General features: G+C 35.0%; 1 protein-coding gene and 1 long non-coding RNA gene across 2 annotated transcripts; one reads left to right on the forward strand and one right to left on the reverse strand.

The window, feature by feature from the left end:
- The first annotated feature begins 827 nt into the window (after positions 1-827).
- Positions 828-17,849, forward strand: LOC123314372 (transport and Golgi organization protein 1). Its single transcript, XM_044899632.1, has 7 exons — positions 828-1,014; positions 1,073-2,959; positions 7,649-8,804; positions 8,992-9,093; positions 12,816-13,027; positions 13,591-14,037; positions 17,415-17,849. Exons 1-7 carry the CDS (start codon positions 912-914, stop codon positions 17,486-17,488), a joined length of 3,981 nt encoding a protein of 1,326 aa, XP_044755567.1. The 5' UTR covers positions 828-911; the 3' UTR covers positions 17,489-17,849.
- LOC123314373 lies at positions 7,068-7,584 on the reverse strand. Its single transcript, XR_006537801.1, has 2 exons — positions 7,443-7,584; positions 7,068-7,361 (listed from the first exon to the last, which is right to left on the reverse strand). It is a non-coding gene; the product is annotated as an uncharacterized LOC123314373 (long non-coding RNA).
- Positions 17,850-18,321: the final 472 nt, after the last annotated feature.

Below are 18,321 nucleotides of genomic sequence, written 5' to 3' on the forward strand. Positions count from 1 at the left end.
TCCTTCTAGAATCTGAAAGATGGCGCGAGGAAGTTTCCAGCGTCTATAAGGCTCAGCTGAGGAGCAGTATAGTACCAAAGAGGTTCCTCTTTGATAGTACAGTACTGTTTACAGTGCAAGCGGAGAGGGTGAATAAATAGAAGTGAAATAGGTAGTTATTAGTATTAGTATAAGTGAAAATGAATAGTCTTAATCCGTCGGACGTTTTAATTAAGAAAACGTTTCATTATTTTCATTCCAGCGAACAGTTACTGAGTAATCTTGCTCTAAAGGGAGAATCCACGGAGTTCAATACAGTGTATCCATTTATGTGACCTTTATTATCTCGGCTCTATCCTCCATAGTCCAAATTCAGGACTAGGAGTTGATTGAAGCCTTGTTTATATTAACAAGGATTGAAGTATTCAATTCAATTTAAGCTTCAATCAATGGTTCTGTGTCTATAATCTTTGTAAAGTAGTTAGTTGCACTGTTCCCAGAGATATATCTCTGAGGGCCTGGAGATATATCTCTGAGGGCTGGTTTTACTGGCCCGCAATCGAATAACAATAGAACTCGAACGACTGGGCCAATAGGCATCGTCTCTGAAATACTGACAGTACTGTTCAGGAATAACCATATCTATATCTCTGGGAATATCCTTAGAATATAGAATATATTCTATGTTCTAAGGGAATATCGGAACAGACGGTGAGGTGACTGTTCCTCACATGACAGACTGGGTGCATGGCCTAAGTGCCGAGCCCATAATAATCTGAAAGAAAGAGGAACAAGATATTCTGTCTGTGCTGATGACATCCGTCAGCAATGTCAGATGTTAATTGTTAATCTGACAGACAGATAGTGATGTGGCTTGCGGACTGGGTTATGTCAGTTTATCTTTAATTTCACCAACATAAAAATATGGCAAAATGAGTAAACTCTGCTGGCATATTTTAGCGTTTTCGTTATTCTTATATATATGTTCTGCTCAAATTTCTGACAAAAGATTATGTGTAGATCCGGAATGTAATAGTAAGTATATTATTAAATATCTCCTTGTAACATTAATTTTGAAATTGTTTACCAACAGGTCCTGTGTCTAAGGCGAAGACTTTGCGAAGATATTTCAGTCCAGATAAGTACAGACTTTCTTTTGGACCTAATGAAGATGTCCTTATCTTCAGTAAATCAGCAGGTTCTGATGAGAACCTTTGGGGAGCTGAAATAAAAGGAAAAAGGGGATACATTCCTAAAAACCTTGTTAGAGAGATTAAGTTGATATCAAAACCACTATTACTTGTAGATACAGAGATAAATAATTCTCTAAATAACCCACAAGTGCCTTTCAAGGAAGAAATTTTGAACCCTAGTAAAGTGAAGCAAAACTTTGAAGTTATTGATGGGACCACTTTATATATGGCTGCAGAAACTGCAGATATTGACAAACAAAAGCATACAGAGGAAGAAACTATACCCTCTATGGGTGATTCAAAGGTTAGAAATGTTGAGAGTACAGTAGATGTAATTGGTTTAGCTGAAAATATAAGTAGAAGTGAAAATTCTAATGGAGTAGAATCTAAGGCTGAACACATAGAGACAAACATTTTAGAAAATAATTCACAAATAGAAAATTTAAGCACTGAAACCAGTGATAATCCTACAGTTAATGAGAATAATGGTGAAAAAAATTCCCTAGAAGTTAATTCTGGCAGCACATTGGAAGAAGTAGAAGGAAATAATGGTTACTCTAAGATCAGTGAGACTTTTACTACACAAGACATAAAAAATAGTGAAACTTATGAGATAACTGATCATGCCAGAGATGAGAAAATAGACTTAAAGACTTCAATTTTCAAAGAATTAAATTCACCACAGGATAAAAAAGCATCTAATGAAGAGTTCAATCTTGAGGTAAATAACATCGAAGAAAATTTGGTGAAAGAGATTCAAACTCAGTCTGATCAAATTGAAACTAATGAAACACTCAATATATCCAACTTAGAAGAAAGTAAACTTGAAATTACAGAAAAATTACTTATTGCTGATGTATCAAACATTGATCCTTCAGATAATTCCCAAGTAGAAAGAACTCGGACAGAATCTGAATTAGGAATAAATGATCATTCTATTACTTCATTTGAGAATAACAAGAACTCACTTGACTTAGTTCAAGGTACTATTTCTGAAAATTCAACAACTGAGTCAAATGATGATGTGAATCCTACAACTTCAGACCCAGTGAATAATGAAATTGTTCCTCAAGATACTCAATTTTTATCTGAATCAATTACTCAAAATAAAATAGACAGTGAAGTTCAAACTCATACTTATTCTGAAAATTCAAATAGTAAAATTAATTCTAATACTACAGATAGTCTTGTGGAAGTTAATGAATCTATTTTGGCAGAAAAAGAGCATATGAATTTAGCCTCAGGTGAAAATAATGAAAGCGACAATATTGAGAATAGCCTAACCAAGGTTGAACAAAATTCTGACACATTTACTGATAACATTGAACTGAATGAAAAATTATCGGGTGCTGAGCACAATCTCCATAATGAGCTCGAGGAACAAACTGAAATAAATCAGTCAAATGAAAATTATCACCATTTTAATAATACTTTTGAAGAAAATAATGATATTCAGGAAGTCAATACTGATAATAATTCCTATTTTGTTCCAAATGGTAATCAGCAGAATCAAAACATGCCTAATGCTGATATTTATGGTACTCAAAGTTCATTAGATCATATTCAAAAGATTCAAGATTCTAACATACCGTTAGACCATACTGAAAACAACAAATTTATTGAAGAGAAATCTCCTGAGGAGGCACCCAATGTATTTTCTTATTTTGGTCATCATCAAGATCATCATCATTCAGATGACAAACTATTGCCAATTCCAGAAAAATCTAAGGATGATGATAGTAATATGGATGTTGAATCCTTAAGTGATACAAATCTACTTAATAAAGGTGAGGATCCATAATACTTTTCATTGAGAACTCATAATACTCCGTTTTCCTGACAATCAAAAACAATTTAAATTAATAACCGAGTAAATAACACTCACTATTCAATACATTTAGGATGTTTTTTAGACTGAAGGTTTATAGTATAGTAAGGGGGTAACATTGCACTGCGACCTTGAGGTCTATGGTGCCCCTCATCAGATCTGAGCTTGGTTGATCAATTGAAGAAAACGAATACGAGTGTTTTATATTGGAAAGATATTTTAATTCTTGTTTCTCGTCATTTGTTGTTTCATATCACGATATTTGGTGAAAATGTTTTCTGTATATTTCAAGTATGTTTCAATTTCATCTTTAGCCATATACAAATAGTTTTGTCTGATTGTTCACTCGTAATATTGGGATATCGGGATTTTTATGGCAGGCCGTTTTGTTGATTATTTTTCAAAGACAATAGCATCCTTAAGTGGTTTTGAGTTCATAAGAAAGAAATCACTTATTTTTTGGTGTTTTATCATTATAAAAATATTCCTGTATATTCTTGATTGACCTTGTATAACTCGAGACTCCTTCACTCCAACCAATGAGTATAAAAATAAAATAACGAAACTTTCAAGTGGGTCATTCGGTTCTTACTACAGGGTTTCTAAATACTGGTTTGAATCTTGGTCTAAGGCTTGTATTTCGCATATGAGGCTTCCGTTTACTTGTGAACACCTTAGCTAGATCATATGCATTTCAAATGAACAATTATTATTTCAGAGTTAGACCACACTCATATAATTAATACTCTGGTACACTTTTGTTTGTTACTTTATTCATGTGTGCTAAGCATTATTACTTTGTAGCCATTTCATTCTTTTGGCTTGTGTCACTGTCACTGACTAGCGTGAAGTGAATATATCTAGCAAGCCAGGAGATCCATCTTTTTGGGTTGATTTGCCTTAAAAATAATAATGAATTTCATAAATAGCGTGGCCAAAAACACTAGTCTTCGCTATCGATGAGTTGAATCGGTACTACCCAAACTGACAACTGGCGTAGATTTGTTTAGATTTGCGTTTGGTAAACACTAAAAATCTCGAATTTCTGAAGAATTCTTTTCTTATTTCCGATCTGGCTTCCGATTCAAGAGTATTTGCTGGGAATGCTCCAGTTATTCGTCTTTTGATGGCTATTTTTCGCAGCCCTCAAGATGCAGCGGTTCGTCAACAGATGGCGATTTTCTAACGCTCCTCAGCTAATTTTTTGGTGGCCAAAAATGCGTGTTTTCGTTTTTTTTTTCGATTTTATCTCCCCTGGAAAACTAAATATAAACAAAGCGCAATTTTTTTCTATTATAGATCACTAATTCTAAATTGAGGCGGCGTTCCTCAACCCGTTTCCATATTAGTGTATATCAAAGTTGAGCCAAATATCAGAGATATTGTCGATACTGTCCATGACCACGAAATGGTCGGTGACGTTTTAAATCTGAAATATTAACGAAAAACTTGTATGTATTTGTGTAATGAACGCTTGTTTTCAATCGATGTGAAATTTAATGCTCTTTACAACTTTTTATATGCGTTTTTATATTTCTCTCATATATAAGCTGCTTTCAAAGATTTTTCCGATAAATCAGTATGAAATATAACATTTTACAATGTTTCTGGAAATTGTCCCAACTTTGGGATCCATTAGTGAGAAAAAGTACACACTTGATCTCATTTGACGTAGAATTCAGTGCTCTATAGCTTTTCTTCCAAGGAATTAGTCGATATCCGTATTTCTTGAGGACATATGATTGAAAAACTACAAAAAACCCCATTTCTTGGCCGCCAAAAGTTATGCTCATTTCCTTTGAAGGAAAAAACCCAGGATGATTTAATTCGGTCACTGATGAAGTCATTAAAACAATAGAAATCTTTCATAGGCACAAAATCCTTATTGAATTTCAATTTAACCGGACTGAAATGGATGAGATCAACGGGCGTGCACGCGCTACACTCGCTACAGCTTCCATTTCAGGCGGATCGCGCGTACGAACTCGTAGCCGCTCAAAGTCGCCTGCGACGCTGTATTGAAATACGTTAGGGTAATGTCAGACGCGGCGGTTTTGACCGAGACGGTTCCCGCTAGTCGATGTCACACGCGTTGATTTAATCGCGTCGGTTTATATCCAAAATACAAGGCGATGTGAGATCGTGAATAGAACGATAAAACCGCCGCATCTGACATGTTCCATATACATACCATTGATGACTGTACGAAAGGCTCATAAAAACCGAGGCGGGTAGTGGTCCCGACGACCCTTCGAGTCGGTTTTAAAATCGCCTGGCGATTCATACCGCTTCGTCTGACATGGTCCATTTTAAACCCATTGACGACTCTCCGATACGGTTCTACTCTCGAGAAACGTCTCGGACAAAAACGTCTGACATTACCCTTACTTGGTACTTACTGTAGCGGCTTGCCGTACGTTCACGCTCGTTTCGCATGAGCGCGTAGCCGCTCGAATACGCTTCCAGTGGACACCCGGGCTAAGGGGATCAACTACCACTCTCAATAGAGAGTCCAGAGCTCGCCGTAGTTAGTCTGAATATCTTATGGAATGAATGAATCATGCGCGAAATTTTTAATGGGTATAATCTAAAAGAAATCGAAATTTGAACGAAATCGAAACTAAAGCTGCCAACACAGGAACAAGGCACATTCAAAGTTTTTTACGCGAAGGCTTATTTGCCTGGTGTGACAGAAAAAATTAGAAAACCCCTCAGAAATAACAATACCTATACTATAAAAACGATCTGTAAATCCGCACAACTGGAACACGTGATAAGTAGTGTCAAGGATGAAATAAATCCACTTTGCAAGCAGGTATTTATAGATTATCTTGCGATTGCTGTAACTTCAACATAGAAACAACGAAAGAAGTATTCATACGCTACTCAAAGAACACGAGATTTGTTGTCGAACGAATTAGACAGATAAATTTACCCTCTCATACTATGCTTCGAAAGATGAACACGTTACTTTTTTTAGTCCAGAAATTATTTCCAACATGAAGAATTGCGAAATTATCCGAAATTGAACATCGAATATCAACAGAAGAGAAAAGTGACTCCTGGTTAATATACATATAGCACTTGGCTACCAATCATGTACACGACGATATTAAACCAATTCCAAGTTATAAAAAAAGACAGTGTCCGTGAAGTTAGCACCCACTTTTTCGAAAATGAAAAAAATTTTGTTTGCATTCGTTAGTAACTCGTTAGTAACTATTTGTAACACCAAAATTTTTGTGTTACAAATAGTTAGAATTATCTTCAAATTCGAAAATGGCAGTCATTCTTCCATTAAAGGTTAGGTTACAAACAAAAATTTTTGTGTTACAAATAGTTACTAACGAGTTACGAACGAATGCAAAAAAATTATCTTCATTTTAGAAAAAGTAGGTGCTAACTTCGCATTTTGGGGGTGTCATTTTTCCACCATAGGTAAGGTTAGAAACGAAAATTTTTGTCTTACAAATAGTTACTAACGAGTTACGAACGAATGCAGAAAAAATTATCTTCATTTTCGAAAACGTGGGTGCTAACTTCGCATTTTGAGGGAGTCATTTTTCCATTATAGGTTAGGTTAGGTTAGATTAGGTTAGGGAGTTTTTGTGTTACAAATAGTTACTAACGATGAACTGTACTTTATTTTTCGCGAAAAATCGAACAGTGGATGCCCGTGAAGTTAGCAGCCAGCGGAATGCGGTGTTTTTCTACTAATACCTTTGAGGTAGAAACGAAAATATTGGTGTTACAAATAGTTACTAACGAGTTACTAACGAATACAAACAAAATTTTTTTCATTTTCGAAAAAGTGGTCCTAACTTCACACTTCACGGACACAAAAAGACATCGTCGAAGATGAATATAAAATTATACGAAATTATTCTTTCAAATACGATAATATGCCTCAATTCGTATCATTTGATTTTTATATGACAGATAAAGTACTTCACAATAAATTTTGATCATTTTTTACAAATTACATGTTGATTGCTTTTAACGCTTTTTATAGAGCAGGAAGTTGTTCGAAGCACTATAATTTTTTTCAAGTCTGCGTAGTTACTACAAATGTACGAATCATTTATTGTCTTATTCTTTACAAGAAATAATAGTTTATAGAGTTGCTATTGCTTCGTTGCAAATTTATTCCATCTCCAAAAATCATTCATATGAATACAATCTATATTCACCAGTAAAAACTTCATTATAATTTCAAATTTCGTGAGCAAGAAGAATGGAGGATCTGTTTTATGTCTGTAATTTCCCATACCTGTTTCATATGTGATGTTGTGTAGATCAAAGTGCTTGGTATTTGGTCACATATATTTTTCATCTTAATTCCTATTCAATTTTTGCTGAATCTATAAGAACAGAATACAGTGATTTGTGAGTGCATGTGGATAAGCTTGAAGCAAAATATTTTGGAGAGCTAAATATTATACCTGTATTTTTGAAAGTTATGTACTGAATTAGTTTCTGCTATCTCTCCATAAAATTATCATAATAAGTTGTAAAAACCTACATGGTATTGTGAGTTCTAAATCCATCATATTTTATTACATGTATAGGTTGAACTAACTCGGTAATTTCACACTTAATATAAATTTTTTCTTCAATATTGAAGAAACCTTTTTCTTAAATTTTTCAGATGACTTTTGTACCAGAGAGAGTTGCCCGAATCAATCCGCCCCTCTGTCTGAAGACTCATTCTTATCAATGGATATGCTCAGTTTCAGTTCAGAGATCTTCCTATACCTGGTAACTACAGCGGTTTCTGTGATAATATTTCTATTGGGGCATTTTGCACTTGACAAGAGCAGACGTGAAGGTCCCCTTATTGTTAAAATTAATAAATTGGAGAAAGAATTTTTAATTTTACTCAAGGAGAAGGAAATTCTTGCTGAGCAAGTTGAAAATAATACACAACAGGACAAAATTGTTGAATGTGAGGATTTCTTGAACTTGCAAAAGGAAAATGAAACATTGAAGGAAAAGATACAATGTCTGGAAGAACAAGTTCAAACTTTGGAAAAGGAACTTGAGAATTCTACAGAGGTGGGATTAGAGTTGAATAGAATGTTATCAGAAGTACTGAATAGTGAAAACGCCGGTCAGACGCTAATGTTGAATATAGAAGGATTGCAAGCGCAGTTAGCAGAACAACAAGATATTGTAAGCAATATGAAGGAAATATTGAGTCACAAAGAAACTGAAAATCATGAACTCAATTTGGAATTAGATGTGGTAAATAAAAAAGTAATTGATCTTCAAAATGAAGTGGATAAGCTTTTATTGAACATAATTAAGTTAGAAGAAGATAAAGAAATACTGGAAAAGAATTCAGAATCAGAAATGACTGAACTCAAGGAGATTATTAACTCCCTCAGAAAGGAATTAGATAATAATCAAAAAGAATACATGAAAAGAATTGTTGATTTGAATAATGAATTAACTACCTCAGAACACAATCTGCAACTCAAAACTAAAGAGTTTGATGGGCTGAAGAATAGTATGCAACAGATAAAGAGTATGAAAAATGCTAATACACTAGAATCTCTTCTTGAGGTCAATTCTATAAAGGCTGAGTTGGAGCAATTGAAAGCTGAATGCCAGAGTCATTGTGACAAATTACGAAGAGAAAAAGAAGCTAATGCCATTTTGGAAAAAAAAGTTAAATCAGCAGAAGAGCAAATTGATGTCATCAAAACAAAGTTTGATGAGACTGACAAAACCAAGTTAGAATTAGAAACTAAGTTACTGGTTCTGACCAATTATTTCAAAGAAAAAGAAGAACAACTTCAAAAGTAAGTTCATAGACAATGGGCCATATGCATAAAGAAGTAGTAAATGCTTTCACTTCAGTTTATTGAAAGGAAATTATACATCTTATAAGCAACTGACAAAGATAGTATTATAGTAAAAGCAAATACTCTTCTTTATGCATACGACTCAATGAATTATTTGGATATATTTTCTATAATTATGTTCTAGGGAGCTTTCCAAATATGAAAATATGTGGTCAACGAAGCAAGGTGAAGCCACATCAACATCTGAACGTATTAAATATTTGCAGAGCGAAGTTCAAAATTACAAGTAAGCCGTAGATAGATACATTTCCGCATTACCACAAATTCAGGATATGGTCCGTAAGTCAACCTGTTTCAGGAAGTCGGTTAGCAGCGGTTATGTGTCAACCGATCTGGTTTGCCTGGAAACTGATTTTCAGTGATTAAGGACCACCAGACCAGAATCCTGGTACTTTTGGTTAACTTACGGACCATATCCTTAATTCATTCATTACACACTTGAAGGGTAGAGGGAAACAACCATCGATGTCAATTTTCCTTTCAGCTGAGAAAAACGCGTTTTTAACTTCAAAATCCGTTCATATTATTTGAAATATAACGAATTAAATATTATTGTTCTCGGAATGATTATTATTAATAATATGATTATACATAAAATTAGTGCATTATATGAAATTACTAAGATTTTTCTTTCCGTGTATTGATCGACATCGTTAGTTCTTTCCCTGTACGGTAAATCTACGGAGGCGATTTAACGTATGACTGAAATAGTTTCATGCCTGTTTTAATATACCATAAGATACTACTCTTCATTCTGAATTATTTGTTTGTCTATCTCATTTTCGGACAAAAATTGACTTTGATGTTTTTTTCCCTGTACCCTTCACTTGACAAGTTCCTGTTTGAATAAAAGAATATGTCTTCAATTTAAGATTCTCAACAATTGAGCAAGTGATTTATGAATGAAGAGATCGTGATGTGTGTTGAATACATATTTACAGAAGTTTTTTCACTAAATGATTTTGACGTAGCTGTTATAAAAAATAATATTCAGTTGAAATGTTTAACCAACAATATCCTCTTATGTCTAGATGCGTTTTCATTAAGAATGCATAAAGGATGCTTTATAATCTAAGCAACAAATTAGGTGGGATAGCTAAACAATTGCCTGAGTTTGACTAGCTGACATTACTTTGGTGATGGTCGATTTTCACCGTGAGATGCACAGTGTTCTTTCTGTATACCATAGGCGCAGGGTTTTTTTTTCGATCTCTTGTTGTACAGGGTGTGAAGGTAATACAGCCAAAAAGCTATCTGCCTCATTTCGGCAGTATGTGTTACTATTGAAGTATCACCTTTTGGATCTTCCTCCACTGCTGTGAAGCACTACCCTTGGTTTCTACTTAACGCGACGCGTCTGGAACGGGTGGAGTGTGGGCGCATATGGCGTCTCGTCGGATGTTCATAGTATGATTCTGGTATATCTATAGAAAACAATACATTTGATTTGACTCAACACGCATCGCGTTTCATCGGGCGCGTCGCGTTTTCATAATGTGTTTCCGCATTTATACATGTGCAAAAACAAACAATTTTATCAAATAAACTAAAGAGAATCTCCGTCAAACAAGTATTTCTGTTTAGGTGTTAGTTTGAATGGACGCATAAACATTATAATTTGATGCGAGAATGATTGATTGATAATGATTGAATTATCGATTGAAAACAAATTGACGTGTATTCGTCAATCAAGCGTTGATTCCCCGTTCAAGCTTTATGAAAAGAGAGTTCTAGAATGATCACCTCGAGATCGTCCAAAGTTTCTGACCAACTTTTTAAATACTGTTGATCTCTGTGGATCTAGGAGGCAATTCATTACGTTTACGAGGTTCCGCTCTTGAAGGTACTGGTTAACCGATAATTATGCTGAATAGGGCATGACAGTATCTGATGTTGCTCAATAAAAAAGGGAAATTTTATGGGAAAAAGAATTTCATAAAACAGCGGTATTTCTATAGCAACTAATGAATCCAGAAAATGGCGAAAACTTCTGGAGCAAAGATCATAGAGTAGAAAGATAGGAAACGCCCTCATATCTCTAGTACTAAAAACCGACTACATTTTGGTCAGTGAAAGCACCCTTGACAATGAGATGGCGCTGAAAACGCACTGTCAATACAGAAAAAAAAATTTAATATCGGTTTCCTGTTTTTTAATTGAGGGGCGCGAAATTCGAATTCTATTTCTTGTATTAAATTTCAATAGCAACTTTGTTTCGATCAGAAAACAAACATCCTGAGCGACAAAACAAAAGTATGGTTCTGTTTTGTGATCACGATAATAGTTTTCATCTAAACATTGTTTGGAATCAATTGATATCAAGGAAAAAAGCTCCTAGCTTTGACTAGGACACAAAAGTATATGGTGATCTGCTATACGTCGAAGGTCTTATTTCTGTGCAATAGGTTGTTTGAAATTAATAAACTTAGTTGAATTTGTAAAATATACATTATATATTAATATGAAACAATATTCAATATACCATCATAGCATACACATTCCAGTTCCTTACATATGTGGCTATTATTTATAGAATTTTCAGAACCACACTTAAAAAAAATCTTACAGAGATATACAAGACCTGTATGTCAGTATAGTTTCTTGGTGCTTTTTTATGATTTCCTTATGATATGGTCTCTTAATGACACATTAGAAAAAATGAATGAACAAAACACTCACAGCAGGTTTCAAAAAATTTGACAACAATTTGACAGTTACTCGGTTCCCAAATCGAAATCAATAAAACCTCTGCATTTCCGAATATATTGAAAGAGTAGCAATTGAGAATCATTGAATGGACCTATAAAGGTCATAATCTAATAATACTGCAGATCTTACATTCCACAAGAGAAAGAGCATCCGACTTCTCAGAAAACAGACGTGACGTCTCTAACAGAAATGTCTACACTTCTTTCCATAAAAAAAGATTTCTACGCAAATTCCATTTTTCCTTGGTTGTTTCGCAACTACTCGGTTTTGAATGTGCGATACCCCTGGAAGTGGAAAACGCCCGATAACGGGTTTATACCCATTACATAGTTGAAGGGAACGAGAATTGACTAGTGAATTCTAAATTGAGAAGTGAACTGCAGGGAACGTGCCGTCATCAAAAATAGTTTTTTCTAATTTTGACATATAAAGTTACACTTTTTAAAACTAACTGACATTTTGAAACGTTTTACTTTTCGTAACTAGTTGTGAAAATATTTTGCGTCTGATGATGATAAGATAATACTTGCTTCCATTGTAAGGGAGTGAAAAATTAAATATTTCCGTCACTAGACCATTTAAAAGGAAAGGAAAAAGACTCTTGCTTTTTTTGGTACTTTTAATTTGAATTCTTAGCCACATCCTATTCAAAATTGGAAAAAATATTGTGTGAAACACGTTGGGAACCACAATTTTTCGTATTTCGCGTCCTTCTGCTTTTCCCAACTGGTTGCACAAATAACTATTCTTTCTGGAGGCCCCGAAGGGGGAAATGATTGAAATTCCCTCACAGGTGGCGCTGTAGTACCATTTATACTTTTGCAGTTCAATTGATTCCATCAATTCTGAGCAGTTTTCCTTCGAAGTGTGAGTTGCGTTGCTTTGACGAGGTCAGATAAGACTGAGACTATTTTCAGCGCTCACTCTTCTTCGATGATGAGATGGTATTTCCGTCGTCATCCTAAACTATAGCTATCAGCTAGTTCGATTCAGATCGTAATTGGTGATGTGCGTCTGAATTCACTCTTATTATTCTCATATGAATACAATGTTATTGGACGAAAAATCTGATTTCTTTGAAATGTTACAAACTTATCCTTCTGAACTTGCAAATGAAGGCTGGCTATTATCATTTAAAGCTGAAGTTTTTGAGTGAAATTAATTTTTGCTACGATCAGAACTTCAACCAAGATGATTCGGATTTTTAGGGACGATAATATTTAATTTGCATATTTTCAGGGCTCAAAATGAAACGTTAAAACAAGAGATTGTTTCCCAAGAGGTCGAGTTGAAAGGCCAAATTTCTGTTCTGGAAAAGAAGGTACATGAGAATTGGGTTAGTGCAAGACAAGCAGAGAGAAGATTAGAAGAGCTCAAACAAGAAGCAGCCCAATTGAGAAATAGACTGACACTTAGAGAAAGGGCTTTGCAAGAAGATAGATTGCATAATAGTAAGTCTGAATTCGAAATAATTGTGGCTTGTGAAGATATTCTATTTTGGTTGTCATCGTTATCATAATCAGCATCCCTGATATGTTTGATCAGAATGAATCTTCAATATTTCGCCATTTGTTACTCTGAACGTACCGTCGCATTAGTTTTACCGGCTCACACAGGATTCTCGGTTGACTGCGTCACAATATACGTTATATGAGTGCGGGCTATGGTTTTCCACACACAGATTTTACAGGTGCTTTCGAAAATGTATTAGCCATATCGATGCAGTTGAATTTTTCATTATTTTCCAGAGAAATTACTTATGTTGCCAATAAAATTGGTGGTTCTGCTGTTCTGCAACATATGTGTTTAATTGTTCACAAAAAATGTATTCTTGAATTCTGGAGATGTATGAGTATCACAATTCTGTTTTCTGACTCTTTTAACTGTCTGTCGAGAGAAATTGACTAAGTGGTACATATTCTCAAAATTTTTGGGATGTGAACTTGAGCCAGCTTCTACCAATAATTGAAGTTATGAACTATTCACTCTTTATGAATTGAAGTTATTTTTCCAGGAATGCAGTCTCCTCTTGAACAAACTGGAGACATACCAGTTTCGCCTCTTCATTTAGAATCTCCAGCATCACCACCGCTCTTGTTTAATTCACGGGATCATATAACAAAATCTCCTCCCATTTTAGGTATGCCCCCACCATTCTTACCTCCTCCGCCTACTGGAGCCTCTTTTCTTCCACCTCCTCCCTTACCTTTTATGCCACCACCTCCTCACGATATGTTTCCTGGAGATCACAGGCCCCCGCCGTTAGGAAGAATGTCATCCCCTCCTTTGAATGCGAGATATTCCCCAAGTAGGCCATATTCTCCTTATGACAGGAGTCCATCTCCTTCTTATGACGAGTCAGAATATGGTACTTCACCTGTTCATCGCAGGAATTATTCTCAGTTCAATAGGAGAAGAGATCACAGACTTGCCGCTATGGAAAAATTCAATGGCAGAAGTGGTAAGTATTGACTCAAAGCAGACAATTTTTCTTTTATTTTGTTGAATTCAATTGTTAATGGACTATCGAGGGATTTTTCAAAATTTACAGTACCACAAGCTCACGACAAGCTCTTCCCATTTTCCCATCGTTGTCCTACCCTATCTTTATGTTGAGTTGGTAAAAATTGGTGCAACAGATGATTGATTTCCGCTCTTTGAACATTTTGTTGACACGAAAACTGTCAGGTATAATTTATTAGATTGCGGACGTTATCGAATTCGTCATCAATAGTTGTCGATTGATCGTGGTACCTCTGCAGATGTATTCACCATATGAAATTCTCATTGTAAGGAAGTGAAAAATAATATTAATCCCTACCAACAGGTTACAATCAATAAAATTACAGCTATAACGCTATTTCAACAAATGATGACGGAATTATCGGTAGGTACAATTATTATGAAAAAATGTTTGAAATTCGAACCTGAAAATCAAGACTGAATTCAAATTCGATTTTGATCACTATTCGATTTCAACTGAAATATGAATTCAAAAGCTCCCAATCATTTCATTATTTTGAGGTCAAGTCACCTTGAAGCATAAGAACAGGCAGAACAGCTCTGATGGGGGCACAATAGACCTTAAGATCGCAGTGACATGTAATCCCTATATCAAACTAACTAACTAACTACCAGTGGCGGCTCGTGATCTAGTTCACTAGGGGGCTACTTTTAGAATAATAATAAAAATATGAAATTTTAAAACCAGTTTTCCGCAAAATTTTATGCAATTTATAATTCTTTTTGAAACATACCTGTTCTTATCTACTTGCTCGTTGTGCTTAATAATATTATTCCGGTATTCTAATTGAGCAGCGATATTAGTCGTAACCAGAAAAGCTAATTCTGTCGAACAATTTACATGCTTGACAGATAGCTTCTCAATTTTTTCATTAAGGTGCTTCAAATCTCTAAATCCTGCCCTTGCCCATACGTTATCAATTGTTATACACTTGTCTTGAGAAGTTTTTGGAGTTTTATCTGCCTGGGTTAAATTTAAATCGGGAGTCGGTCTACCCAGCAGTTGAATACGGCTTTTTTCCGCCAGCGAAAGCCTCGCGAAATCAGTTTTTAAAATATTTTGAACACTATTGTCCGCCGTGATTTGAAAACGTAAACAAATACGAACGCACGCTAAAGCTGCATTCACAATCAATTCGCAGGCCGAAGTGCACTTCGGCACGAAATTTACCATTCGCAATAATCTTGGAACGAAATACTCAAATGAATCAAAAATGTAACTGATCAAAACATAAGCATCAGCATCATCTATAGCCGGCACGAAATTCCTTGCCGAAGTGATAGTTTGCAAACTGCAAGAAATTTTGTCTTGAATTTCATTGTGAATGGTAACGGAAAACGCCATCTGCTAAGCTTCCGTGCCGAAGTGCACTTCGGCCCGTGAATTGATTGTGAATGTAGCTTAAGATGTCTATACGCTAGCCGGCAGCGGCTAGAATGAAGCGGATAGGGGCGACTTTTATCGTAGCCCTTTTACTCCTTAAAACGACCGACACGAAGAGTTGCGGCTGGAGCCGAATGACTGTCCGAATGCAAGAATTCGGGGTTACACGATTCATCGCCCATGCAGGGACGAACTGCTAGATTATGATTGAAATAAACAAAATTGCAGGAGTCGCATGAAAGTTTTACATTAATAAATTATATAAATAACCGTGGAAAGTAATATTTTCATTGAAAATCGTATGGGAAGGTGAATAGCATAAAAGGATTGATCTCTTGTGATTTCTTATATGGGGGGCTGTAGCCCTATAGCCCTCACAGACCAGCCGCCACTGCTAACTACCTTGAAGCATAGTCCGAGTCAGCTACTTGTCACATTTGCTGCATTTCATTCAATTCCGAATTGTTGGGTGATTTTAGAATGTTCAGCTCTTTCGATCATGAATTTTTCGATATTTTTGCATGTTCGAATTCTTTGTTGAATTTTAGGAAAAAATGTTGTCGAAAGAAAAATATAAAAAATATATTTTTTTTTATATAGAGTCTATTGGAATTCTTTGTATATCAATTTTTACAGTTGTTATAAATAATTCCTAGCCCAAATTGACTGTTTGGGAAGAAGAGACACGTATTTTTTCAGTCACTTACGAGGGGTGGGAGCCTTCTTGTTCTCTAATTATAATGTATCTAGGTTCATGAAACTTTGCACGCTTATGCTCCGATCGCATTTATAGAAATGACGCGGTCCGAAAAACTCGTCCTGAGATATTGTGTGACTACTCTTGCGTTTCGACTTGCACAGCCACCGTTTACCAGACATTATCGAAATTAATTGGTAGCTGTCGAACTGTCGGAATTATTAGATTCCCTAAGATCTCTAGATATTTTGCAGCGTTTAGGTTGCCATCGATGAAAAATGCCAGAATACTGGGTACGCGCTTTTTTCCCCAAGACCTACTACTGATGAGTTATGTTTTCCATTCAAGGCAAACGATGACTCATCATTGAATAAGTTATTGCTTAGAAATGAACTGCTTTCATTTTTTTTTTTGCTTCATAGTTTCACAAAATTGTATTCGTTCGATATGGTTTTTTGGAAACCTTTCTGGATTTTTCTGAACTTTATAACATCGGTAACAATTCTTCTTCAAAATATGTATTTCGAACACTTCTATCGCTCATATCGTTATGCTTGGATTACGACTAATTCGATCGGACTGATCGTAGCACTGCATACACTGCAGCATTCCCACTACAATTGAAACTACTATTGAAAGAGAGCAGTCATTTATTCGAAGTTAACACTGAGGTTCCTATCTTTCAAGTCAATTTTCCAAACCTTCACTTGTTCAAAATTTCAATCCAATATCTTGGAAACTGTAGATTTTGGGGGTGACCTAGATTCCTGTGACACCCGGTATGGTATAGCTATGCATTAAAAGGTCAAGAATAAACACTATGAGCTGTCACAGTATTGTTCTATAATCTATCCGAATATTGTGTCCACCATTTTTTAAAAACTATATAAAAGACAATATCAGCACTGTATATTCTTGCCTTTTCACCACGGGCGTAGCCAGGGGGCGGTTTGGGGATTCAAAAAATACTATAGGTACATAATAACAGTTTCAAAGAGTTTCACTTTTTATATCAAAATCAGAAAACGCCCATGCTTTTCACAATTTTTATTAGTAAGGTTAGAATCAATCTCTTGGCCGGATGTCAACATTCAAATTTTTTTACATGGATTGTGATATCCATGTAAATTGTACATTCAAATAGTATTAATTTTATTGACGTGAAATGAAACTACATATCAATATTTGTAAAGTATGAATTATTCACAACTTATATTTAATTTGTTTTTTTAAGGTACTCTGAGCTCTGGGTCAGATAATTCGAACGAATCATTAGAAGAAATAAATCATCATAATTCTCAAGTGTAACACTTTATATTTCAGAGGATGTAGATACTTTACAAAACTTATATATTGGCTTAAGTAAACGGAAATAATTACACATCGAACTTTATTACCATATTAATATACAATTTTTATTACTTGTGATCTTTTATTTTTGTATGTATACTTCATTATTTGTAATGAATTAATTCAGTTTTGTCATTTATCTGCATTTCTCAAATTGGACATGATTGCCAAGATTTCTACTTTGTAATACGTCATTTCTGTTCTAAAGGTGTGTTATTTATTTTTGTTACAATTAAGTGATTCAAATTGTGTGAAAATTTGTATAAAGTGTATAAATGGATATTGAATAGTATCTAGTTATTATATTTATAAATATCTATTCCGTGTTTTATTACTTTGCACTGAAACCAGTCTCGATATTTTTGATCACTACTGTCTAGTGAATTAATATTGTATGAGATCGTTGGACATGACCTGAAAAGAAGTTACGACATAATTTTCACGTGGCTGTCGTGTCCACATTTCTACGCTTTCCAATATTGTGTAATATGGTTATAATGGTATATAATGATGCTTATAAAATAACAACGCAGGTTCAAATTGATGTTGGTAATGTGAAATTTTTTTTATAATTTGTGATTGTTGAGAATTAAGACAGAAACGTACTAAAATTGAAGCGGCGACACGCAATCCAGGCCCGATCGATGCATCATCATTTTTTTTTTCATTGCTGAATATCGTTACCGAGAATAAATGTACAAAAAGACCATCGTTGACTCCTGTGACTTAACGGCCGTTTTCAATAAACCTATCTAACCATCGTTTCACTTACTGACGATTGGTAACCATTG

The sequence above is a fragment of the Coccinella septempunctata genome, chromosome 5, assembly GCF_907165205.1.
Source record: "Coccinella septempunctata chromosome 5, icCocSept1.1, whole genome shotgun sequence".
NCBI classification, from domain to species: domain Eukaryota; kingdom Metazoa; phylum Arthropoda; class Insecta; order Coleoptera; family Coccinellidae; genus Coccinella; species Coccinella septempunctata.

What these genes read in the sequence shown, in the direction of transcription:
- LOC123314372 (XM_044899632.1), top strand. Translation starts at nt 912, where the DNA reads ATGAGTAAACTCTGCTGGCATATTTTAGCGTTTTCGTTATTCTTATAT. An exon ending in TGTAGATCCGGAATGTAATA is followed by an intron (nt 1,015 to 1,072) that starts GTAAGTATATTA and finishes GTTTACCAACAG; the next exon opens with GTCCTGTGTCTAAGGCGAAG. An exon ending in TACAAATCTACTTAATAAAG is followed by an intron (nt 2,960 to 7,648) that starts GTGAGGATCCAT and finishes TAAATTTTTCAG; the next exon opens with ATGACTTTTGTACCAGAGAG.